This window comes from Aquila chrysaetos, chromosome 5, assembly GCF_900496995.4.
Source record: "Aquila chrysaetos chrysaetos chromosome 5, bAquChr1.4, whole genome shotgun sequence".
Lineage (NCBI taxonomy): Eukaryota > Metazoa > Chordata > Aves > Accipitriformes > Accipitridae > Aquila > Aquila chrysaetos.
Genome location: NC_044008.1, coordinates 22709760 through 22736565, shown reverse-complemented (window position 1 = coordinate 22736565; position 26806 = coordinate 22709760). Strand labels below are relative to the sequence as shown.

The 26806-nt window shown below is 42.1% G+C and overlaps 1 protein-coding gene across 4 annotated transcripts in view; it reads left to right on the top strand.

Moving 5' to 3' along the window:
- The window catches only part of PLXNB2 (plexin B2), a 262685-nt gene extending 247859 nt beyond the window's left edge, over positions 1–14826 (top strand). For all 4 annotated transcript variants that reach the window (XM_030014280.2, XM_030014278.2, XM_030014281.1 and 1 more), the window contains 7 exons: positions 3834–3988; positions 5681–5841; positions 6439–6586; positions 7089–7153; positions 7872–7947; positions 9920–9994; positions 12922–14826. In XM_030014280.2, the coding sequence (XP_029870140.1) occupies positions 3834–3988; positions 5681–5841; positions 6439–6586; positions 7089–7153; positions 7872–7947; positions 9920–9994; positions 12922–13026 (785 nt within the window). In that variant the 3' untranslated portion in view covers positions 13027–14826. The remainder of the gene's footprint in view (positions 1–3833; positions 3989–5680; positions 5842–6438; positions 6587–7088; positions 7154–7871; positions 7948–9919; positions 9995–12921) is intronic.
- Positions 14827–26806: the final 11980 nt, after the last annotated feature.

The following is a 26806-nucleotide window of genomic DNA, read 5'->3' as shown; positions in this document are numbered from 1 at the left end:
GTCCTTAGCTTGCTTTGCTTTCTTAACACAGAGCCATGTTCAGTCACCCATTCTGGGCTCCCAGTCTTCATTCTTCCCTCCTCACTACCCTTGTGGCAGGCAGTAGAGGACCAGACTGTGACGTTTTCTTTTTTTGTTGGGGTTTTTTTTTTTTTCTTTCCTCCTTCTCTACAATTATATCTTTAGCTATGATTCAGTATGGTGAAGCTCTTTGAACATACATGATCTGTACTCCAAGATGAACTCCTTAGTTATACATGTGCCATAATAAATTCTAAATAGTAAAGGAAAAGCAGACTTCTGGGGACAGTGCTGTCACATGGAGGCTCTTGTACACGAAAGAAAAATCTGCAGAGAGAATTCAGATCCCAAAGTATGGAATTAAGACAATTTCCACCATGTTTCTTCTCCACACCCTGTCTTGCACCATGGTAGTGTACAAATTTGGGAAGACAGCATTTCATGCCAGATTAGCCCATTTTCTTTAGTGCCAAAGGGTCCTTAGAGCTATCTGGTGCCAACTTGTTCTTTTGGAAAGCTATAAAATGTTACAAAGCCAGTGCAAAGTGAGAGCCTGCAGTGACAGTGATTTGTGAGATGCTATGTGTATAAAAGGGAGAGGAGAGGATCAGAGGCTTCCCCCTCCCACACATACACATTTATATGACACAGGGATTTACAGGGTTGGAATAGACAGAAATCCTATCCTGGCTCTATGAATGAGGCTTGTGACGAAGTGGTTTTCCTTTTATTCAGAGCCTCTCATTAACTTGCACCTTTTGCATTGAGAAGTGTCAGCTGAAACCATTGACTGTCTGCCAAAGTACTGGGCTTTGCACAGAACGAAAATGTAAAACCATGTTCAGAGATGTTGCTCTAAAACCTGGCATTGCTTCCATGCTGCTTTTGATTCACAGCTTCTAGCAGGAAGACACTAGAAGCTGGAGGTTGTGACAAATTAAATGCAGCATCTTTTGCTTCTGGAGATAATAAATGCAATTACTAATTTGTATGAAGATGGAGAATGGTTTCAATGATTTCATGCTAGTATTTCTGTACTGAACTGTAAGCCGAAACAACATGCTCTGTTATTCTGGGGATTTTCTCTGGGCTTTTTTTTTTTTCATTTCTTAATTCTGAATAAAAATAGACAGAGGGTTGCAGATCAGAAATACTGTAGGGCAGCCCTTCCTTCACCTCCATGGAGCAGTGTATTTGCAGGCAGGGAGGAGACTGGAAGGAAGCTAATTTGGTGCAGGCCACGCAAGGGGAAAGGGGCTGCGTTGCCTGTCACCATCTCACTTGCCTCCATCACGTTTACGTCATGGTTCATATCACTATAATCAGTCAGCACAGTCATTATTTGACATTAACACCCCTACCCCGCAGCGTTATTTTATATTGGCCAAAGAATGCCCAAGGGCCAAGACAAAGAGTTCGGGGGGGAGCATTTGACCCAGTGGGCGCAGTCTTCTCCCCGCTTACAGCTTGACGTATAATGTGGCTACCACAATGAAGAAGGAGGTGTTTTCCCCTATCTTTTATTTTCTTCACCTCCTACTTTTCCATTGGGGAAAATATTACCTCACAGGAATGTTATTTTCTCTTAGCAACCATATTGCTGACATGTTTTGTTGCCCCATGTTCTGAATTTCTCTTCCTCTTTCTTCCTGCTTTTTTTAGCAATGAAGTGGGGTCTTTGTGTTGCAGAAGTTCATCTGGTTGAGCTGTAGCCTCCTAATGCCTAATTCCCTATGAAATAACTACTATTTCACTAGTAGCCAATTCTGTTGTTGCTAAACAAACACAGGCCAAATTAAGCTGCACATAGAGGCCAGTAATCTCAGTGGAAACGCCTTTGGTTGTTTCTTTTCTTTCCAAAGTTAAACTGGGCCATATACCATCAGGAGGGCAAAGAGAGGATAAATTCCTTTGAATCAAAGGAGGAAGCAGAAGTGTACCAAGCGACTGACATAAGGCTGGAAAATAGTTTCTGCTCTAACTGCGTGATTTGATCTATTAATTTACAAAAGTAAATAACAGGCATTGCAAAAGAAATTCCAGACTTTGGGCCCAGCAGCAGTTCTTACTGTACTGGCAGATGATTGCTATGAATGGTATCGATTGCGAAATCGCAGCTGCTTCAAAATAAAGTGATAGCTTTTATTTCTTGCTTGCTTCATTCACATGAACTTCCAAGTCAAACTGAGGACTCTGAAAGGACAACGTGATTTAATGTGGGATTTATTTTTTTTTCCCTACCTGGTTAAAAAGAAGTAAAGGCCCCAGAAAACTGCATAGCTAATGCTTTTCATAAGGATATATAAAGTAGATTCAAGCAGAAGTGTTAGCTTGGTCAGATTACACGTAAGTGTTATTTTCCCCTGTGATGTAAAATGTTGAATATACATTCAAGCTGGTAAATTTAATGTAGCTGTTGAAGAACTTAGTTAATAAACTACTATGGCCAAAAATTTGAAAGGACAAAATTCATGCAATTAGAGACTGATATTTTCTGCTGTAACTGGGATTCAGTTACGTTAGATACATATATTAAAGCATAAAACTTACCAGTAATGCAAAATAATTTGTGCAATAGGGCTGAATCACAATTTTTATGGGAAAAATAACTTTCACATTTTTAAGACGTCAATGATTTTAAATGCACTGATTCAGTAACTTCCACTGGAAAAGCGCCATTGGTTTTAGGGACTATGCCAAGTAGATATAAAAAATCAGAAATTAAAGGAAGAACAAGTAAAACCAGGAGATTTGAAACTAAGTTTGTGACACCGAATGTTTTTTCAAGGGATATTAATTGCAAGTTAAAACAATTGTATCATCTCTTTTAGAACTGTTTGTAACAAAAGATTCTCAAGCTTAGAGTTTGTCTGGACTCATGCTGAAATGCAAGACTCCCTTTATTGCACTGCGTAATCATTGAACTAAGCTCAGGGACCATACGCATGACCAAGCCACAGACAGCATAGTGAGGCATTGTAATCAGATGAGCTGTTATTAGCATCCAGGTGCTTACTCCTGTTTCTGCTATATGCTAACAGACTTGATGTGAGTCTCCTTCTCTGGTTTAAGCTATGAATACTGACAAACAAATTTTTTAAAATCTTATTACATGGATTATGAATTTGCAGCAGTCATTACCTCTGTCTGCTGGAGTTCACGTCCTCTCAGCAAAGGGATGCATTTTTCTTCCTTTCAGCTACAAAGTCAAGTGGTGCTGGTCAAATGCTGATAAAGGCAGGTTTCAACTGATGTACCATACTTTGAACTCAGCAGTTAGGGTAAAAATGTAAATTATGATGGTGGTACATAGAAAAAAGGTTGAGACCATAAAGTCTTAGATGACCACTGCCAAATTCACCAGAGCTGCTACAATATCTTGCCTTGTACCTGGAGTAGGTTACAATTTCTCTTTCTGTGGTGGCTGTTGGGTCAGACCTAGCTGAGTTTCCATAACTTGATCAAGTCTCTGAGAATTCACAAAGGGGTGGAGTACTTCAGTGTGTGGACCTCAAAAAATACACATACTGTGCTTACGTGACCCAACAGGAGTTTCCTTATTGCGTGATTCCTTCCTCTCCCTTTGCTTTTGACAAAAGCAAGCTTTTTCATCTCATGTATTATTGAACATTTAGTACTTGAGTTGTATATGTTGGACAGGAGCGGAATAATCTAGATCCTCTAGGCAAGAGGGCAGGTTTGTTAAGGATAGGGAAACAAAGATCTTACATGTACTTATGTATATGATAATTTTTGTGTTGCTGTTGTGGGTGTGGGTTGGTTTTTGTAATTATTGCAATTACTGTTTCTAGGGCATGCACTCCTGGAAGATGAAAATAAGGTCTGGCATCTAGTCCGGCCAGTAGATGAAATAGATGAAGGTAAATCGAAGCGGGGCAGCGTGAAAGAAAAAGAGAGGACCAAAGCTATTACAGAAATCTACCTGACCAGACTTCTTTCTGTGAAGGTAGGGCTCAGATGTGCCATGGTTACACCTTACTTCTATAGATTTTGAGGTACAACTGAAGAAAATGGTGCAACTATTAGTCATGTGTTTGGCTGCAATTTTGAATATGTCATGTACATACAACTGGTGTTCAGGGCCTCAAGTGATCAATATGCCCTGAGGAACATTACTGGGAAAGAGATGAAGTATAACTCCCAATCAAAGCTGGGAACCACAATTGTGTGTTCGTTAAATAAGGATTTTTTCTTGCAAGACAAAGATGGATATTCTTCTCTGTGCCACCTGTTTAGATAGTATTTTGTTTGGTTTTCTTTTGAACCAGATGCTTTATAAACTGCTACAGAGCCTTATATTTCCCTGTTCTTATGTGTGACCAATGCTGCAGTATAACCTAGAAAAATAAAAATGTTTTCAGGTAATAATAGTCCCTTTAGAGTATTTTTAGTCCTTATACTGCAGAATGGATCACAAGCAAAATAATTTTGCAAAGCATTCCTCCTTGCAGAAAGAATTTAGAATAATATGTTTAATGACCCTAAAGCCAGGCTCCTCATGAAAATGAGAGTGGTCTGGCTCCAGCTAAGGCCACTTGTCCAAGTGTGAAAGTAGATGTGAAGGGAAGTCTGTGCATACATGACATAGACTCAGGACAAAGAGCCAGCAAGATGTTTACATCCCTCTTTTCTGTTAATAACTCCTTTGCAGCTGCCGCTTTTCTATTCCCAATAGCCAGTTTACAGATTGTTACTAGTCTGGAGCTTTACACACTCATACAGAGCTGGTGAGGTGTTACGGCTGGGACCACAGGTACCCCTACAACCCAAGGACTGTCGATGTGTCCTTGCTGACAGCAGAGTGGCTTAGGCCTTCTTGCCTTCTTGGTCCCTGCCCTGTTGTGAGGCTGGCAGCGGGAGTGGTGGTGAGAGGAAGGATGCAGCCCTTCAAATGTGTCCATAGGGCCAACCAACTGAGCGGGGATGAACTGCATGGGGCCTCAACGGGGACATCTCTAAAACAAGGGGACAGTCTCTGAGGTCCAGGCAGATACAGGAATCCAACCAAGCACACAGTCCTCCTGGGACACTTCACTCCTTGGGCTCGGTGGAGCTCATGGAGCTGGGCCAGACTGGGTGTCTGACGAGACTCAAGCGCTTGCCCTTAAACAAAAAGTCAAATGCTCACTGGTACTTTTTCCTCTCAGTCTCTTTCTAAAAATGGCATGGTGCTCTGGAGTCAGAGGAAGCCGGAGGTGGGAAACTGCAAAACCATTAAGAAATGGCTAACAATTATTTTATGCGCACAACGACACTGAAGTGTAAATGTATTCAAAAATTTTATACTTAGCAGCCCGTTTCTTCTTCATTGTCAGCATCAACCTGCTTCTTCTGTCAAGCAGAAAGCACACCTTTCTGTGCAAACCATAGAATAGCTGGTAAAGTCACAACCTTTCAGGCTAGAACATAAAATTGTTCTCTAGAAGGTCTTCACTGTGTTGGCAGTTTGCAAGGTCACTGCACTAAGAAGTTGCTTGGTTTTTTGTCACCCAGTACCCTTAGCACTCAGGATGAAGGCCATCACTGACCGCAAATGGATTATGGGCTGTTAGTGTCAATAGGAATAAAAGATTCTAGGACGGCACCAAGTTCAGCCTGTAACACAAATGTAATAGATTTTCTTTAAATTTGCTTTTAGGGTACACTTCAGCAGTTCGTAGATAACTTCTTTCATAGCGTGCTCAACTCAAACCATGTGGTGCCACCAGCTGTGAAATACTTCTTTGACTTTCTTGATGAGCAAGCAGAAAAACATGACATCAAGGATGAAGATACCATTCACATCTGGAAAACAAACAGGTACGGTATGAACAGAGTAATACTTGTATTGCAGAGAAACGAAGAGTGTATTTCCCAGGTATGTACTGGCACTCTTACAACAAATCAAAGTAAATTTCATTTCTAATTCTCAGAATCATTTTAATTGAGATAATATGTTTATATGATCAAAAGGATTCCCTGTAAGCCTAGAAGCTGCAAAAATAAAGCCAGCCTACCTATGGGGTTGTCATTGGCAGATTTACCACTTTACTTTTTGTCTTTCCTCAGAAAAGAGGAAAGCGAGAGGAAAATGGGACTAGATTTACCTGTCAAAGCACAAAATCTAACAAAATACGAGTCAGGTAGTTTCTCTAACCACACAGACATCTTCTCTTGCTATTTTGGGGCACTTGAGATTCTTCTTGTATGAGTTTTTCTGTGAGAGATGTAAAGGCTTGATTTTCAGACATGGAAACCAGACAACAGATAGCTTGTATAAATATTGAAATATAAAATTAAGCTTCACTGTTGTGAGGAGATCAAAATGAGAAACCCGTACTTAATTTCATGTGATTTGCTTGTTGTAGAACATTTATTGTGTGAAAAGGATTTTTTATCTTTTTCCTTGCTTTGCAGCCTGCCTCTTAGATTCTGGGTAAACATACTGAAAAATCCCCATTTCATCTTTGATGTTCATGTTCACGAAGTAGTGGATGCTTCCTTGTCAGTCATTGCACAGACTTTCATGGATGCTTGCACAAGAACAGAGCACAAATTAAGCAGAGTAAGTGATTTGCATTCTACATCCTGACTATGCTCATGCCTTACAAGACAAAGGGCATCCTCGTAGACAATACCCATTCTCTGAGGAGATACAGCCTTGATAGTTTCTTTTTAGTTTTATAATGAAGTTAGCACTTCACCACTTAACAGGTTGGTGAACATGTCTGTGTTACTGTGTAGTCTGCCAATTGATATTTATAAAAAGGAGAAAATAGCAACTGCTTTTGTAAAAAGCAAGTTTAAGAACTGATTATTTCATGTCCACCAATCATTTAGTATGATCTTGCACTGATGTATTTGTAAAACTCAACAGTAATGCCGTGTGTAAACTTCATCCTTTTAGGACAAATAATCCCACCAGTGTTAATAAGCATCCAAACATTAGTATCTGTAAAGCACAAGTGCGTGTGAATATAAAGGCTTGATCTTAAGTTCTTGACTTTCTTTTGCTTCCCAGAGGTGTTCATAAATAACCAAGTTTCTCTCTATTATAAATTTTTCAGGATTCTCCGAGTAATAAATTACTTTACGCAAAAGAAATCTCTAACTATAAGAAAATGGTGGAAGAGTAAGTATAGACACTTTTCGTGCTTATTTGGAGTTGTTAGGGCTTTAAGCCTGTGTAAGAGGAAAAGCGAATGCTGAGGTAGTCAAAGTTAACTGTCAAAAGTTAAATATTTTACACATGAATGTTAAAATGTTCCCTTGGTGGTGGCATTGAGAGAGTTGAAATGGAGCACCGTTATGACCCAGTGCGTGTTCATGTCTGTGCAGACAGATGGATAGATTTATTCAGGAGAAAATATGCTGTTTTCTGCAGTGGTGGTTGTTACGCACACGATCTGTCTAAACAATGCTGCACTTCCATAACTCAGTAGAGATCAACTCCTGAAAACATTTTCACAGACACATTTTTTCTATTCCATCTCTGACTTTATTCATTTACTAATTGGCAGTTCTTTGAATACCATGGAAGATCTGCCTCAGGGCAAAACTTTTGCTAGCTGATGACTTCAAAAGTTTGAAGACCTAAAATAATCATCAGCTGCAATTATAAATAGATTTCTTTCCTGTGGTATGGCCTTGTACAATCAGGTATGATTTGCCTCTGTTGTGAAGGTACTAATGACTGTTGGAAGGCAGGAGTACTAATTGGTCTGTTGTGGTAGAGCATCTCCTGCATTATTAGGAAGCGTGTTTAAAATAATCACAAAATTGAAAGACAGAATTACCAGAAAACCACAGTGTATTTCACCTAATTGAAAGTCTGTTTTCATCTGTTGCAGTTACTACAAAGGTATTCGTCAGATGGTGCCAGTTAGTGACCAAGACATGAATACCCATCTAGCAGAGATTTCTAGGGTAAGAATAAATTCCATTTTCTTGTCCTGAAATTGGAGCCAAGTATAGCACTCTTTGTCTTCTCTTTCTAGCTCAACAAGTGGATTTGTTCTATGTGCAAACATCAAATGAGTTGTTTCATAAATCTCTGAAATACTCCTGTTTAGTGTAGTCATGCCTTTTAGCCCTTTGAAATGTTGATTAATGAATGGAACCAAGAATGGTTATCATCACTAATCAGAGTGATGTAGGTGCCAGAGCAAAGTGTTGGGATTTTTTCACATCCTTTGTGGAAAAATTATAGCACTCTTGAATTGTGTTTTCTCTCCACAGCATATAGAGGATTTTTAGCGTTGATCATACTGATAACAAGTAATGACTGAATTCAGAGTGCTACCATAGCAAAAATTATATTCCAGAAATGAAAGAGGAGGCACATACGTTCAGTATATCCTATTTTAGAGCTGTCTGTATGAGGGCAATACTTCTGCTTTACACTGCATGTGAGAAGCTCACCATGCGCTCGCTGAGTGGCACTTTTTGCATTATAGATTGTTGGGGGTTACCTCTCACGGAGAAGAGCAGAGGGGGGTGGTTGCAGGACTCTGGTTGGAGACTGGTGGAGCAAAGACACTACAAAACCTGCTTCAGTCTCGAAAAAGCCTGTCCGCTCTGCAGCTCAGCTGAGCTAGAGCAGGCTCGTGCCTTCGAAGCACTCAATTTAACTTGGAAAACCAGGAGAGGCCCTCACCAGTCTTAAATGATGTTGTTTAGCCTGAGCAAAGAGACAGTGTACTTACTGGCTGGTTTGCTTAGTTGCTTAATTTAGTTGAAGAGTTCTAGTGTAAGGAGGATGTTTGGGGAATTTTTTGTGGTTTGTTTATTTCAGTGCCCTTAGGACCTAACATTTTGCAGATCAACTTCCTCATGAGAGCGTTTCTATTTTCAGTCATTCACTACAAAACTCATCTGCAGTCACATTTCATTTTCCAGTTCACTTTATTTATTACACAAATTGAAATGTATATAAAATGAAAATGTTTGGTGATTAAAAGTAAATTCAATAGAACGTTTTAACATCAGCAGAATATGTTGATCCTTTCTATTTACATTATAAACTATGATAAAAACGAATATGGAAGGAGCGATGGAACATTGCAAATTTTGACCAGCTCTAGAAGTGACTTTTATAGAGCAAGGAAAGATGGATGTTTCTCTGCTGCTTTTGACTTGGGTAATCATTTATGCCAGTAGCAATATTTTGCAATTCTTCATTTTCTTAGCTAACTTAAAAGACTATAGGCATAACTAGAGACTTGAATCCTATACGTTTGAATGAGAAACATCTGTTTAGAGAGGTAGAGCACATTCACTAAGTAAGTTAAATGTCAGGGGTAGAGGGAGGAAGAGGTAATGGAAGGGTTATTTCCTGCTTCATTTAAAGTCCTTTTTCTTTCTGTCTCTTTCTCCCCTTTCCATCTTCATGATTCAGATGGCTTTTTCCAAACATATATGTGCTCATGATCTTGATGAGTTACACCTTTGCTGTAGTGAGGTGTGAATAATTTTAAAGAGTTAAAAAGAGCTGGAGAAAGGATTTCAAACAGTCATGACAGTGACAGAACCAATGCTTAATATCTCACAATACGTAGGCTGTACTGAGTAAATGCTTTAGTTATACATCTATTGTTGTTAACAGATGTTTGAGCTGTAGTCTGTGGTTTGACGTTCAGAGTTCAAAATATTTTCCAGCTCCAGTGTTTGAGTTGTAGGCAGGCTGGAAAAACACCAGCGGGAAAGTCTTGATCTAAAAATCACCAAACAAAACTTTTCTCACCCCTTTTTTCTGCCCCAACTGTCATTTAACAAAAGTTACAGGATGCAGAGCTTGCGTTTGGAAATCTTGTATATTGTATCCAATGGTTGTGCATAACTTTCAGCTGTCTGTGATCATATTTTGACACGTTTTCTGCCCACTTGTGTTGTTTAACAGGCACATACTGATTCCTTAAATACGCTTGTGGCTCTACACCAACTCTACCAGTATACTAACAAATACTATGATGAGGTAAGTCGCAGCTGTTGTTTTCATTTTTTAATATCAATGATAAAAAGTTATGAAGGCTAACATCAGTCTAAAGGAACAACAACTGGAATTCCCTGGATAATCAGGTAAAAACAATGCTGAACAGAAAGCTCTAACTTTGCAGTTATACATCTTGCTTGGCAGTTACACTGGTCAAGGGTGTGTTCTTATAAATGAACAATTTCATTATGAACTATCTGGTTTTGGTACTGATAATTTAACAAGATCTGAAAGAGAAATAGATATAAAAATCATTTCTCTTCAGTTCTACTGTCCTAATTCCTAAGAATTAGGACACAGGAATGTCACCGAGCAAAAAGTAGTTGTCAGAGCTATATCAGGTTTCAAGCCAGTGGTTTTTTGTTAGGAACAATCTATTAAACTTGTTTTGCTAGTAGGAATGGGACCGTGCCTTTTTTATTAGTTAAGATGCACTTCAAACTTCCATGCATGCTACCGTCCCTGTTTTGCCGTGCCAAATGGAGTGCCTGCCCAAGGTAAACCGAAGTAGAGTAACTGTTGAATATAGCCTGATTCAAAAGGAACCTCACAGATTCAGTCCAAAATGTTTCTTAGGCTCTTCACCCCCCCGTGGAAAGGGGGACAAAGAATATCCCAGTGTAGCTGGGCTGTGGCTATGGCTCTCTAAACTTAATCTGAAAACAAAAAGAGAGAAGAAAACTTTTATTCAAAGGTTTCCATGGAAATGAATGCCTCCAGAAAACTCTCAGAATTAAATCAAAGCAAGTAAGAACAGATGCTGAATCAAAAAGGAGTACAGCACATGTGAGCTCTCTTCAGTTTGTCTTGCACCTCAGCACAGTTCGTGTTTTCACTTATATTTAGCACTAAAGGCAGTGAGTCTCATCCTCAGCTTCACTGCAGCTGCTTTACACAGGAGCAGCCAGCCTGTCGCAGCTTTTAAACAGATGTAAGCAGGGAAAATCAAATCACCCTGAGAAGTCTTGCAACAAGGGTCGGTAGGGGAAGTGGCCAGAGGAATGCAGGCCAACCCGACGGCGTTGGTTTCCTCGCCCCTCATCCCCAGTGCTAACCAAGCTGGCTTTCAACGCCTTCCTGGATGCATCCGTGGCCTGACCTCTTACAGAAACACTCAGGGACCCTGGGTGACAGATGAACCGTAAAGCCCAGGTTCTTCCACACCCCTGTGTCCCTGCTTCCAGTCGCGGTTTCACGTTTGGCGGCAGGCGCAGGTGGAATCACCAGTCTGTGGGACTTCCATCAGTGGCAGGCCAGCAAACCCCAGTGCGTAGCTGCAGCTCTGCCTTTCACGTACATCACTGTATAACAACAAGTTGCCTCTGATGAAAAGGCTGCTAATTCAGAGTTATGGAGATAATCTGTCAAGAGCCATTCAGTAAAATTAATCGAGCTTATTTATTTTCCATGAAAATGTTTTAATTTGCATAAATTGGAACATTTTGCAGCTGCCCTTGTCTTTATTACTGACGCAGTGGTTCCCAGCGTGTGCTGTACCTTCTGCATCTCTGCAGGGCTTGACAATGACTAAGTGGGTACATTCTAATTGTCCACATTTATATGAAGGATATATTCACCAGCAGAGATAATAATGAATTATTTAGTCCAGATTTGAGGAGTTACAGCAAGATGTAATTGTTTAAATTAAGGGAACAATATCAAATTAAATTAGGCCAAATTTAAGTACTGTGATAAGTGTTTATTAACTCTGTCTTGTAAAAATGTTTTCACGCTTTAAAAACAAAACCATTAAAATAATTATTTCTAAACAAATTTGCTCCAATGTTTGAAACTCAAATGCTATACCAGCCCTTCAAAGTGAAATTATTGGCTAGATTGATACCGACTGCATTAATCTCCATTGACAATGATGTGCAAGAAGTGGAAAGAACCACAGGTAGTGACAGGCAAACTCTATTTCTCCAATTCTTGTCCTTGCAGGTTTATATAGTATTTAAACAGAGCTAAAGGTTTCTGCTTGATTACAGTGTCTGACTTTTATTAATAAAGCCAGTTCTAGAAAAGGAACAGTTTTGCCGTGTAACACATTCTTCTAATGGAGAAATCTAATAGTTGGTGGGAAAGTTTCCCTAAAGGATGGTGGAAATGAAAACCTTTTGAAACCTTTGATATTTGATCTTGAGAAGCCCTAAAAAACTCTATTTGAAGAAAAGCCTTCTCATAACAGTTGACCTTTTCTAGCTCTTGTTTTCAAATCCCTTGTGTCTTAAGAGTCATACCTTCCTATATATATTCTGTACAGCAGAGGCTGCATGCGGGATGCTGAAGGGCTCCTCTGATGAGCTCTTTTCTTCCTACGCTACGTGGTGCTGGGCCAGAGCTTCGGCATTTCTTGGCCAGAGCCAAAGGGGAGCTGCCGGCAGCTCCCTGACGCTGTGGCCAGACCGTTTCCTTCATCATATTGCCTATAGACACAAGAGACTTTGCGTTGCCCTACCTTATGCCTGTGCGTGGACCACCCAGGAGCTTCTCATAACCAAAGCTCGTGGGGATGGGGCTTAACGACTGCTGGTAGATGACCCTTAAGCCTTGTAGGGTGTACTGTAAGTAAAAGCATTGTTTCTTAAATAGCTATAAAGATGTTTTTCCCCCTGCCTACTCCATCTTGGAATGTAATATTTCACAAGATAAAGTACTACCTATTAATTTGCTTGGATCCCAGCGTAAAGGGAAACATTACAGCAACTTAGATAAAGTAATGGAGATGATCTTTTTTTTTTGCCTTTGTGTAAAAATAGAACGTGGGCCCTACTAGATGGACTTCATCTTTGGTACAGATTGAATGCAAAAGACTCTTTACAACCAAAGTAGTATCAAACACTTGGTCCAGGAACTGTCATATATTTTAAGCTAAACGTTTCTAAACATTCTATGTTTATTTCTTCCAGATTATAAATGCACTTGAAGAGGACCCAGCTGCACAAAAAATGCAGCTTGCCTTCCGTTTACAGCAAATAGCAGCTGCATTAGAGAATAAAGTGACTGACCTTTGACTCAAAAGCCGCAATAAAGAAATCTGATCTGAAGATGTTCAAATTCATTCTTCCTGTTAAGGAAATAGTGTTCTATTTTTTAATGTATAATTACAACTTTAAATGAAAGATTTCATGTTTTTTTGATAGCAGAGGTGTAATGTAAAGAATTTTTACTGTAAATTATGCTTCTAATTAAAAGCTGTGTTGTGTGTAAATGAATCTTCTGTGGGAAGGAGAGTCCTTTGGTTGGGGGCAGGGTGGGGGGTGGAAGAAGGAAAACCTATAGTTCGTTTAATTTAGTAGAATCTGAGACATCAGCATTTAGGATTCATTATGCAAGTAAATTCAATACTATAGCATCCTTTCTACATTAAGCAATATTTGTACTAGGAAAACAATAACATACTCGGAGACACATGCAATATCCCCTTTTATTTTGATAACTGGAAATTGACTTCCATATAGCTCTAAAACTTGGTCTATGCTCATAACGAACATTGTGAACAATGTGTCTGATTTCTGTGCAAGATCTGAAAATGGGATTTGCTACCACACATGGTTCTTAATTTAATTATTTATGTCCATGGTGATGCACAGTATTGCACCCACCACAGTTGGCTGTGACGGAAATAAGAGTAATGTCAGTGTAGGAGGGTTCTACTGATAAAGTCTCATTCGGTTCAGAAATCACTGCAAAGAAGGAATTAGTCCTTGAGACTTCACAACTCTTTGTTATTATTGTGAGTTTTATGATATATGCTAATGTGCCTTACTTGTACTAATTCTGTGAATCTGATGAATGGTTTTGTAAAAAGAAGCAGATCAGAAAAAGAAATATTTATGTGCTATTGAATGACTTTGTGTGAAAAACATGACCAGCAGAATGCTTGTAATTAGCTGCTTGCCGAGAGTGTGCTGTTTAACATGATTTGATTATGTATAATATCTTATTTTAGAATGGTTCTGATAATTTTTTATTTGAATCTTGGAAACTGTCCTAGAAATACCATCACTTGTTTTTATTGTATTTGTGATGTAAATTACTAGTATGATATTGGAAAAATCATATACCCGTCTATTGAAAACCACTCAGTCAGTTTTGAGCCTTGGATTGCTGCATTTGATTGAATACACACCATAACCTATAGCAAAGAAAATTGAAATAACTTGTCAGAAAGTGTGTGTTTACAATATAGGTAAGCTCCGTACAAATCAAAAAGTTAGGTACGTCTTCTTAAATTGCTGTATTGCACATCAGAGAACTTTATTCCTCTTTGTCTCGCAAGTTTTTGGCAGTAAAGTAGCATTTTAATGAAGCGCTGCCATCTGTACTCCTTCGTTCATTGTCCTGCCAAGCGCCCGGACTCTGCTGATTCTCAGCAAGCTAGCGCAGTGTCTGCTGCCCGCTCTCCCTGCCCGGTAGGTTGTCACACAGTGACTTTTACTGTTTGTTGATATATTCCCCCCCCCCCCCCCCCTTTTTGAAAATTTCCTAGTATTTGTCAGTGGGCCTTTCCTTCAGTTTCTGAAAATCAAAAGCCTCACCAGAACTGGTTTCCTGCCCAGTAGGCTGGGAGACTGGTTTTGGTTTGTTTTGTACTCGACTTCCTGCATTTGTGTATAATCATTCCTGAACCTGCCTGGGCTATAAGTTATTTTACACTGTTTAGGACTGAGGTACATGACTTCTACATAAAGGTGCTTTGCCAGCTACTCCTTCATCAACAAAGGCATCCTAATTTCATGGCTAATCTGTTTCTTTGTCATTATTTGTAAATCCTGTTAATTGTAAATCAAATACAATGTTGTTTTTTTCCACCAAGTGTCACGGGATCTTTACTGAAATTGGGGGGTGGGTGTTGAAAGGGGTTTGTAATGCTTCCTCCAGGGGTGAGAGAGCAGCAGCGTCCGTCAGTCTGCGGTTGGTAATGGAGGAGCACAGCACATCCTGCAGATGGTATGCCTGACATCATGCCCTTTTTGTGGGCATTTGCTCTGAAAAATGAGAGTACTCCTGAGAAGAGAGGATGTAGTGCAACATCCCATAGCGAGGAAATCCATCTTGGGACCTGAAAGCCAATTAAATACAGGCTCAGCAGCATCTCTCCAGAGAGACCAGAAAGCCCTGCTTGAGCAAGTAGGCTTTCAGAGGGAACATTATGTGTCCCCCACCATCAGTGACTTGATGCAGAGCAGCTGCAGGCGATCATAAGCTGCCGTGGGCTGTGGCAATGCTGTAGCAGGATCTTTCTAACCTGTTAGACGAGATTGTGCAAGTTCGTGATGGATCCATTGGTCGCTCTTTGGTGCCCTTTTTTTACATCCTAGGAAATTTGCAGGCTTTCGGTGCTGCAGTGCTGTCTGCCAGAGAACACGGAGGCAGATAACTGTGAGCAGCTGCAGCTACAAAGGAGACTTAATGCCAGTTCTTCAGTTTCTGTAAGTCTCCTCTCCTGAAAGCACAGAGTTGGAATTTGAATTGAAGAACTGAGCTGGTTTATTTTATTCTTTCCCCTTCTGGCTAAGCTCCTCCAGTGCTTGTTTTTTCCACTCTGGTGCTCTGTTTTGTCCAGGCCTGGTTTTTGGCTCCAGTTTTCCCTACGTTTTAGCAATCTGATTCTTAAAGGCTTCATGCTCCTCCTTTGGTTTCTGCTGCTCCTGCCATCTGGTTCATCTGCAAGATAAAAGAAAAAAGCTCACTGGGGGTCTCCCTCCTTTTCATCCCCTCTGCAACCCCTCTAAGATGCACTTCTTTGAGCACAAGAACCTTCTCTCTGCATAATAGGAGCCACTCTACTCCATAGTGGCAGCTGTTGACCACCACCAGCAGGTCTGAATCCCGTGGCTGATTTCAGCCTCTCCAAAGGGTATGCTTGTCTCCTCACCAGCAAACAAGCAAGTAGAGATCTCAGATGATGGGACAAGGTCCCTGCCCCTGCTTGCCTAACACAGAGTAACTCGCCCAACTGAACAGGAATTTGGGTTTTTGCCTCTGGCCAGGAATTTACTCTCTATTCCTTTGTGCGAAGTTTCCCCCTGACACCTTACTAGATCTTTTTGCTGCTCTCTGTATGCTATAGATTTATAAGCAAGTGGTTATGAGTGGAGGAGACTTCGGCTAGCTTGCATATGTGAGGCATAGCCCTTCCTCAAGATGTTTTTTCTGATCAGTCTGTTACAGCTGTACTTGAGCCTCCCCCTTCTGCAGGCTGCTGTGTTGGACACGTGTTTCTCAGCCTGCTCAGTCTGAGCTGTGTTTACACGCATTCTCTAAAGCTGGCCTTTCTGGCAACCTTTTGAAGACCAGCAGAGCCATCACTATAAATAAAAACATCCAGGGAATTCAGAAACTCAAACTGGAATTCATAAATTCACGAATTCCCAAACTGTCGTAACATGGGAGGATTTTTAGCCAGCTGCGTAAAGACTTGAAATGGCTCTGAGCTTGAAATTCAGCTGTCCTGGACTTACCAGCACTGATGAGATTTTGTGGCCAGTCCTTTACTGTCCCAGGTTCTCAAGCCTTGTTAGTAACACAACCATTTTCATCCATCGTATGCCCTGGTAGGATGTACCTGCATGGCCTAAAAAAAAAATCCCTGAATGTGATCAGGAAACCTCTCTCACATGCTTCCTATGGCTGCAAGACCTCAATTTACTCTGATAAATTAAGGTTCTAGTCAGGTTTCCCATTTGCACCTATGCACATGGTGTAACAGTTCTGGAGGACTTCCTCTCTAAAGAATTTGATCTTGAGCAAAGATTGCCTTCTCTTGAGACTTTTTCCAAGTCTGTTGTCTTCTCTTAGAAAAAGCTTATGGGGAAGTTGTTTGGGGTTGGTTTTTTTCTTCCTCTGTCTAGAGATAGCCTGTCAGAGCAATGAGACAGTCGACTTCAGAAGTTTAAAGGCTGCCATTTTTCTACAAACTGCTGGCTCGAGTCCTGTGCTATTCTGCTTTATACCCAGAAGGGTTGAAATTTGGCACTTTGAGTCACTAGAGTTGTTGCTCTGGAAATCTCAACACTGTGGTCCTTGTGACTTGCTTTCATCCCTCATTCCCAGCTCAACACAGTCAAGCTCAGCACCTGAAGCATTCCAGGTTCTCAGTTACACAAGCTCCTGTCTTAGAGGTCTGCTTTGCCAGATCTGCCTGGAGCATGGGATTGCATGGAGATGAATGACAGCAGCACACAAGCTAAAATTATCAGTAATTCTGTTTTCTCAGGCTCTGTGCTTACCTAGTCTGTGTTTCTGTCTCTTTTATTTTGAGAAACCCTCCTTCAGTTGGTGAATGATGAATTTGAAAGGCGGAATTGTAAACTAGAGTTGGTCCTTCAGCCTTTCTCTTTTGTTAGCCTTTGTCTTGATGGGGCCTAAAAATGATGGTGGAAGTCTTGGTGTTTGACAGTCTCTGCAGAAGAGAAGGAAAAGAGACTTTCCAGACCCAGATTTTAAGGGTTTCATTTTCTTCAAATCACATCCCCTTATGGCTCAGTGGCAAGGAGCATTTCTCCATCCATTAGAGAGGAAAGTGGCTTCTCCTGTGCAGGCTTGTAATAACCATCCATGCTATGTAAGATCACTGCCATTGTACCAGTCATTCAGCGCTGACTTTTGTCTTGCTGGTGCATACTGCTTGCTGCTGCGCGCCATTCCCAAAGAGGACAAAGCCTACTATCATTCATAGCCAGGCAATCAAAAGCTATTTCATTTACCCATGTATTCCTGTTTCTTTGCTGCTTTTCAGATAATTGCCATTTGAACCAGAAGAGAGTTTGCGTGCTTTCCTTCTTTTTTTAAGCTTTTAAAGCACCTATGTGTCTTAACAGATTGAACACTTCAGAAAGAAACTATTTCTTCAGTGGGACAGAGGACAATAGCTCTCATACAGCTGTATATGGCTCATCTTAAAAGGAAATAAAAATCCCACCATGAACCACACACTGTGGTTTTGAAACCCTTTATTCAGTGCTCTAATTCTGAACAATGTTTTTGGCTTATTTAATTCTCCTCAAAACTGAATGTTGAACAAAATTCTCTTTTTTTTCTTTTAATCTACTGTAATAAGAAAGGAGTGAAATGAAAAATGTATTCCTTTGATACCCTTAATCTTTCCTCTCCTGTGGCTATGCTCCTATTCAGTAAGAGATCATACTTGCTAGTTGCAGAGCCTGGACGCCAATCCGTGGGATATAAACCAAACCAAAATCCATGTTTCCTGCAGCTGCGTCTGGGTCCATGGCAATGCTCACAATTGTAAAACTGCCCCTAGGATGTTATTTGGAGTTTTATTATTGTGGGTCTGGCTGGTTTCCTTGTCCTCCTTCATGTGATCCTCCTTTGTGTGGGTTTTCACCTTGTGTTTCGGTGGCACTTGCTGGACCACAACACTACATTCCTCTGAAAGCCCAAGGAAGGAAACAATCACTGTCTGGATTAGTCATGCACTTTTCATCCCCGAAGCGCCCCATGGGCGCTCAGGCCCTCCCAAGCTCAGCTCACTGGAAAATGATAGAAATGGATTTTTTATGCTAGAGCAGACAGCCTTACTGAAATATAAAACATTTCCATCTGTCTAAACTAAGTCATGTTTGTTTTGTTAATAAACACCCACTGGTTAGGTACAGTACTATTCATATCTGATGTACTAACGGCCCTTCTTAGTTGATCCAAGCTCCACCTAAAGTCTGCAGCACCCTCTACCCTAGGCAGGTGGCTGCGCTAGGCTAGCCCCAAACTAGAAAGCAGCACAGATGTTAACATCATTTAGCCTTTAGATGAGGCTAAATACCCACATCTCGTTTGCTTGATGTGGGTGTTTAGACTCATTGCTGCTTTTAGTGGACTAAAGTTTGTCTTGTGAGGCTGTTATATGGTTATGATATCCAGAAGTCCCATAATGAGGCCTTAAAGTCCAGCTAAGGGATCAGAAAGACCACCGTCATTTTCAGCAGCAGCAGGTCTAGCATCCTTCATTCTGCTCAGCCGTCAATATATATTCCACCCTTTATTTTAACATGGTCTTATTTTGCTTTCCTTGTGCACTTGAAGCATTTGCAGTCCTCTTATTTGTATTCTGGCACATTACTGTGCAAGGTGAGATCATCCATCTGGGTTTTGTGCTGTTTGGAGCTACAGGTCTGGTATTTAATAGGGTCATACCCTGGTGCACTTACTCCTCTTACAATAATATTTGATAGAGAGCTGCATCGAGTTATGTTTTTGCTCGCTGTGTGTGAAGATTCATATGCTGATTGCTTTGACCTGGCTGTCTACAGTAAGAGCCTGTAACTGCCCAAGTGCTACTATAGCTTTTGATTTAGATTATGGTTGTGATTTTATCTTTCTTTCCGGTGAAAGGAAGATTAGAAACGTTTTGTTTGCCATTTAACTGGAAAATGTTAATAGTTTAGCTCCATCTCTGAGAGAAAAGAGGGGAAAGGAGAGGTGACGTCCTTTCCCTGTGAGGTGGTTTTGGACTATTCTTTTCTGAAGTTAACGAAGACAGTGACGACAAAGACCACCTCAGCACTGCTGTAACTCACAGACTTAAGTTTCTTTGTGGTTAATCATTCATGTGAATTAGCAGGGCAAGTTTTTTAATACGGAGCTTGAATTTAATTTCAATCTGTGCTGTCCATCATTGTCTCTTTTTATCGGGTTTTTGAGATGACAGCATACACAATGTATCTAAGATTAGATTCTGGCTTTAAATATTTAGAGTCTGAATCACATCTATTTGTACTTCATTTCAAGGTTGAAGTACTGTGGCAGGACACACATTCTGCAGTAGTTAAAACTCACAAATCAAAGGAGTGCTGAATTATTCATTTTAAACTTTTCAGCAACTTCTCTTTGTGGGCCTGCGCCCATGTGCTCCTTGGGACAAGCGCCAGGATCGCCGGCCGGGCTGCGAGGCTCTGCCCTGCACGCAGTCCCCTTGCGCTGGTCTCCCACCCGTGGCCGTTGCCCCGCTTGCTAGGCCAGCTAAGGTTTGCGGGTTGTTTGTGCTAATGGATGGTGTGGTTATCTGGGGAACTGGTCGAGCCCAACAAATTCCAGGCTGGGCTTTGGTTAGCTCCTGTTTAACTCAAACTGCTGTCTGATGGGTGATTTCAGAGTCTTATCAGAGTTGCTCCGCTACTGATGACCAACTGGCATGTCCGCAGCCAGAAACTTTCTGTTAACTGTCTGCTGGGAAAGGATGTTAGTTTTAGCCTCTCTCCAGCAAATGACAAACCCAAGGACAGATGAGTTCACTGCAAGGCCTGAGCCATAGGGCCAAGGAGAGGAGCAGATCGCTGAGCCATGCCAAGCTTTGAGGGAGGAGATGGCTGCCTCCATAGGCATGTAGCCCTCAAGACCAGAAGGAGCTGCTCTGAGCAATGGCTGCTGCAAGAGTAATCCCCTGGACTGCTCTCCCCAGTTGGGATCACTGTGAATGCACCGTTTTCTGTCTTGCTGACATGCAGGAAGCCAAAGGCAGGCTAACTCTCAGGTGGGACAGTCATTAGATGGCAAACTGGGAACGTGCCTCCAAGATCTCCATCCTCTTTCCATAGCCAAGGATCTAAGCCTGACGTGACCAGGGCATGGTGCGGGCAGCATTGCTCAACCAAGTCTGCTCCAGCACTGAAACAGCAAAACTGCATCTGTGTGGCTGGCCATGCATGTGCCACACTAAGCAGCCCTTGGACAAGTGTGGTCCAGCTGCCTGTGTCCAGTGCTGCGGCAGCAGAGCCGGCACCGAGAGTCACTGCCATGTCCAGGCACCCCTCGTGGTGCTCTCGGCTCCTGGGTATGGGTCTAGAGACAGGAATGGCTTACAGGGCTAATTGTTAGGAACACCTAAATTAAACATAGCTTGTTGAAATCCTAGTTTGGAGTATAGGTAGTCAGAACAATGCTAAGAGGAATAAAGAAACATCAACGGTCAAAATTAACTCTGGAGGTATAAAGAGAACCTAATCTAAAAAAGCATCTTGGAAACACAACCCATTTCACACCTACTCTTTGCAGTTGCCAACAGCTCTGAGAAACACGGGTCTGTATGTCGATAGCTGTATTAGAAAGTCTGTGGTGCATAAATGGATCATCTGTGAAGTATCTGCACTTTTACAGCTCTGACCATCGTGGTGCTCCTGCAGAAATGTTGAACAGTCATGTTAAAATTTTAAGGAAATGTAAGTTTCCTGCCCCGTTTTTCCTTAGAGCTATGAGACAATTTTAACTTCATTGGTGAATGGCTGCACTTCAGAGGTAAGTCATATTCACAGCCATATTATGCTCCACAAGAGCTGAATTTCATAGTTATTTTTTTCCCAAACTTCACAGTGACTCTCCTTCTCTGTTTACAAATTTCTCCACAGAGGTCAATGTCAATAGATCTGTTATTCTAACAGTGTATAGTTGGGCTCTGTTATGGGCTAGCTATATGCACAAAAAAATTACATATGCAGTTCTTGATAACAAACCCAGATACTTTAAATTCTCAGTGGCACTTCTCCCTGATTCTTTTTGTTTGGTTTTTTGTTTGTTTTAATGAGGATTTTTTTTTTACAAAAGGAAATTCCTTTACTAAGGAAATTTTAGCCTTACAAGCCTGCATATTTTATTTTTGCAGATGGGGTTGAATTCTGTTCTCATTAGAACTAGTGGGTGTTTTGCTTGGATCTAAGATCCAAGAATGTGACACAATGCAGTCTTAGACACTATTCATTAGGCTAAAAAAACTATTCGATTTAGTGGTAAACAAGGCTACTTTTTTTTTTTTTTAAAGTTCACTTAAAACATTTCACATAACTAGCAACACAATCTTTTTCACCTCCATTTATTGTTCAAAACAGGGAAGAAGCCAAATTCTGTTGTGTGAATGTGGACATCATGATATTCAAGAATGATCTGGCTTGTGTCTATCTGTCAGCCATATCACCCATGCCTGTAAGGAGAAAATAAATGAGCCCAAATTGCTAAGCAATAAAGAAGCTGATGAATGGATCGGATCAGGTCCATCTGCATTCCATTATCTTTTCAACATGGTCTTATGTATTAACATAGTTGGAGCATTGATCTGGCTATTACTATGCTGCAAGTGTTGCCCCTGCTCACCCTGGATCCACCGAAGCGTATGGGAGGTCCCTAGTGATTTAAATGGACTCTGGATCTCTCCTGCAATCTCCAGGTGATTTACTCTAAAATCAATTCTATTTATTTGCTCTAAAATCAACACCATTAGTGCTTTAACATGATCAGCATGAGAGAGGAAACTGGAGGTTGATGCAGGTGGCTAAGGTAAGGAGAGAAGGGACCCAAGTGGATCATAGATCAGGTTGATACGGTTGTCCTAGTGCCTGCTCTGCAAATGGCATGCCCTGGGCCTGGCCATTAGACATTATGATTACTGTGTGGAATCATTCCTGTCTTCATCCAAAAATCTTGAAATGTTTTACAAACATTAATTAAGCCCTGTGAGGTGGCATCCTGTTTCTGTTGACGCAATAAAAAAAAAAAATCAAAACCCACTCGCCTAAGGTTAGAGAGCAAGTTAATGGCACAGCTGGGAATAAAACTTAAGATTCCAGACCCTTAGCCCCCAACTCTAACCTGCTGGCAGCACGCCACGTACAGAAAAATGAAAATTGATCCAACTAAATTGCTATCTCCGTGCTGACAATTTTCCATGGCTTTGTAGAGAAAGAATTCAGAAGCAAGTTTGGGACAAAAGAAAAACCCCTGCCTGTGCTTAAATACATACAGCTATTTGTTGAAAAGAAGTTTGCCCAAGTTGCAGTCTGCAAACCATGGACATTTAGCATCTCCGAAAGAGATACGTGAGGCCTGGTTTTTAGTGTTTCTCAGCGTATAGTCTGACCCGTCCTATAAATGCGGGCAGAATATAACGCTACGAGCCCTGTAACAAGTTTGAGAGCGTAACTCTGGCACCATCTACAATTGCCTAAAATGCCCTCACAGATGCGGACGTACACGTGTAGGTGATGCGTGCGGTCCCGGGGGACGGCCAGCTGGGCACGGTCACCTGTGGCGCAGAGCGCGGTGCCGCCTGAGGACGAGGGCAGCTCGTCTCCGGCAGCATCCGCAGTCCCACCGCGGCGCCCAGGGCCGTGCCTGCCCTGTTCTCCTCACTGAGCTGATGTTGAACCAGACTGGGTGTCCCTGCCTGAACCACGGGAGTCACGCCTCTAATTCCCGCAGTATGGCTCGCTCTACCTACCTCACTAAGTGCACGGCGGCGCGTAACAGACCCTTACGAGCATGGGTCCTGCCCGTGCCCCGGCCGTGGGCTAAGCCCTGCAGGACGCACAGTGCCAGCTCAGAAAGAGAGCGAAGGGGCTGCACTGTCCCCCTCTCCCAGTCCCACTCACAGGGTTCAGGCGTACGGGGCTGGTGTCGGAGGGAGGCCGCGAGCTCCAGCTTGCGCTGCCCTGACGAAACTCATCGCCGCGCGCCGCAGTCAGGTCTGGGCTCTGCCGCGCTCCAGGACGTGGTGGTGGCAGGGGAACCCGTCCTCCCTCTCCCACACCGTCCCTGTCCCACAAGCCACCTGAGTGCACCGGAATAGAGGTGCCCAGGCATCAAGGGCAGCCTTACCCTGGCTCACAGCACCACCAGACCGACCTTTCTCAAGCTGGGCTAGGTATTTCCATGGTGCGAAACTGGTTATGATCAGATAAAATGTTTCCATGCAGACACAATGACAGGAACGAGTTGTCCCGGTGAAGCTGACTGGTCCTTCTGGTTTTGGCTTTGGGGATTTTGGGGGAGGAGAAAGCAATTAGCTGAGCTGAATGAAACATAAGATGTTGGGGAAAAAAGCAATACAACTGATACAAAGAATTATATGGTATTTTAAAGATTTTCCCCCGTTTAAATAATCTAAAACATAATTTAACATGGGCAAGGAAATTTGATTTTACAGATACATAAATACATATGTAACTATATATGCGAGCAGGGAGCGTTGTATAACTATATTTAGCATGGCATGCCTTTAATAAAACTTCCCTGTGGAAAACTCTCAGGGATTTTTAATCCAAGCAGCTAACCATAAAGTTTTCCCCATAACAGTAAATTATGACAATTTTGCCCAAGGCTTTAATACCCCCGAGTTTTGCTCTCTGCTTTGAATTAGATTTTGATGATCAATATTAATAGTCCCTGATCAGATATGGTCACTGCAAAGCCAAGATGAAACCCTCTTTGCCTCTGAATTTTGCTGCAAATGTGAACATTTATCAACACTTATGCAAGACATAAATGAGAAAGGGAACAGCTATATCATGAAAGAGCTTAGTTAAAATTTAACCTCCATGCCACACATCTAGAATATTTTCCAGACACAAATGTAGACTTAGTGTTACTGCAGGAAAGATGGTAAAATCTGTGAATAGTTGTGATCAACATAAACCCTGTCCACTCCTAACTGTTCTGGAGAGGAAGAAAGTATAATTGTTTTATTTGTGTGATCATAGCTTTTTTACACTAGCACTCAGACATACTTGCATGACGGTCTCTCCATCTCCAGCTGTCATTGTTTACTAAACATCTATTTACAAGTAACAACAATACACCCGAAACAGCCAAAATACCCAGCCCCTTTCGGTGCCTTCAGCTGTCCTGTATCAGCACAACTTTTGTTCGACTGGTCAGTTTTGCTGCACACCGGGCGTGAAAAGGCAGCCATGCCGTGTTCAGGCTCGCCCAGGACGGGTCAGTCTCCACACACCCGGGCTTTCACCTCCTGGCCCAACTTTCGTGTTGAGCTAAAGTTTGCCATTTTGACACGAATTATCTCAAAACCTTTTGCTTGTGCTCTTTGATGGGACACATAAAGGTAGCTGCAAAGCAGAAAAAGCATTTGCCCAAAAGAGCTGGCAAGACCAGGGGGAATCTTTCAACAAAACATTTGTTAAAAGCAGTAGTTTAGCTGTTTGAATATAAAGTGGTCTCTGAGAAAGGTGAGTAATTTTTCAAACTGCACAACAGAGCTACTGGGGGCAAGAGGAAAAAGGAAACATGAATTTTTAAAGCAGATTTTGTACGACTCAAGTCAAACACCTTCATCATTGGAATCGGTACAAGGAGCTTGCTGCACTAGCAGCCCTTCAGAGCTGGGGCACGTCATGTTTCTCATCTTCTCCCCTCAGGGATGATTTGCTGCAGGAGGATCATTTTGTCCAGGCACATACCCACCAAGCCAGTGGCTCTGTGGGGCATCTTAGGTGCCTCATCTCTGTTTCTCAGTGCATCTCACACACACACACGCCTTTGTAGGCCACCATGTTGGTGCATGTAGCCAGTGACATGAGAGAAGAAAGACTGCCTGTGGCAGGAAACAGCTCCAAATCCAGTAGGTATTTCCTCCAGTCCTGTGCCATGGCTGTGGTGAAAGCAAAAAATCTCCTCCTCCTCCTCTTTCTCCAGCACAGAGCCCCTGAAGACCAGACAGGAGATGGGCACCTGGGGGCTGGGCTGCCACTGCTCCCCAACAGCCCAGCACCCACCTCCTCCACCATCTGCCCTAGCAGAAATATGTGTCCACAGGTCCTCACTGTCAGCAGGTAAAAAGAGAGCTTAAAACCCAGAGATGACATCTCCCGTGTTTGCCTGAACAGTGTATTCAATCATTAGTGTCCCAGGAGGTAGACATGCCATTATGGTGGCCAGCTTGACCAACTACTCCTGGGACTAGGGGAAAAAAAGGAAAGAGAAAAGTGGGAAACAGAGAGAGTTGGCAGTATTTACTCTCTAGGCCCTAAACCTTGCAATGTCCTCAATTTTTTGTAGGTGCTTTCTAAAACCGTAAGGGCTCACTTCTCAGTTCTAGCAACTGGAGCTTTAAGAAAACACAAAATATCCTGAGGCCTAGGATGCAGTCCGATGAGGTGGTGACAAGCCTGGTCTCCAGCTCAGAGGAGCGGAATGGTTTCGCTTGTTGCCCTTCCCTTTGCTTTATCATGTTCCCTTCTCAGCAAGGAGAAGAGGGAGGGCTTTTGCCATGGACTGCCACACTAAAGCATGCCCAGAAACCAAGAAGTCTGCAGGCACTCTTGGATCCATTTCTTCCTCTCAGTATTTGCATTTGAAAGCAATAACAGAAAAGAGACCTCAAGTGAACACAAATTCCTGCACTATCTTATACCCTAAAATCACCAGGTTTTGTTTCAGGAATTTTCTTCTGAGGTTAATCACTTCATGAGCTCCATTTGCAGAAGATTACCACGATTTCTAGCAAAACCTTGGACCCTTTCACTGACCTTTTGGAGATGAGTTTTTCTAGCATTATTTATTGTGACTTCTCCCTTGTTGCCTCAACAGCTTCTCTCCTATAACACCTCTCATCTTTTCGTCCCCCCCACCCAATCACCCTACACAGCCCACCTACTCTCACACAAAGTCTACCTACCTCCTGCAACCTTACTGCCTTATGCCTCTTGGACCTACTAACCACCACCCATTTCATAGGATCACGGGCTAATTCAGGTTGGAAAGGACTTCAGGAAGGGATTATCATCTCTCTACTTAGACGTTGTTGGACCTCATCTAGAGTAGTGTGCTCAGTCCATCTGTCCCAATCCGTGCGACTCTATCACCTGAAACATGTTCAGTGTAGGGCCATGGCAGCGGTTGGCTGCTGGAGCACTTCCCTGAGAGGGGAGGACGAGTGAGATGGGTTTGTCCAGCCTGGCTTCAGGCAGACACAACAGCACCTTCCACTACCTAAGGGGAGGTCATCAGGAACACAGAGACAGGTTCTTCATAGTGGGGCATGGCAGGAGG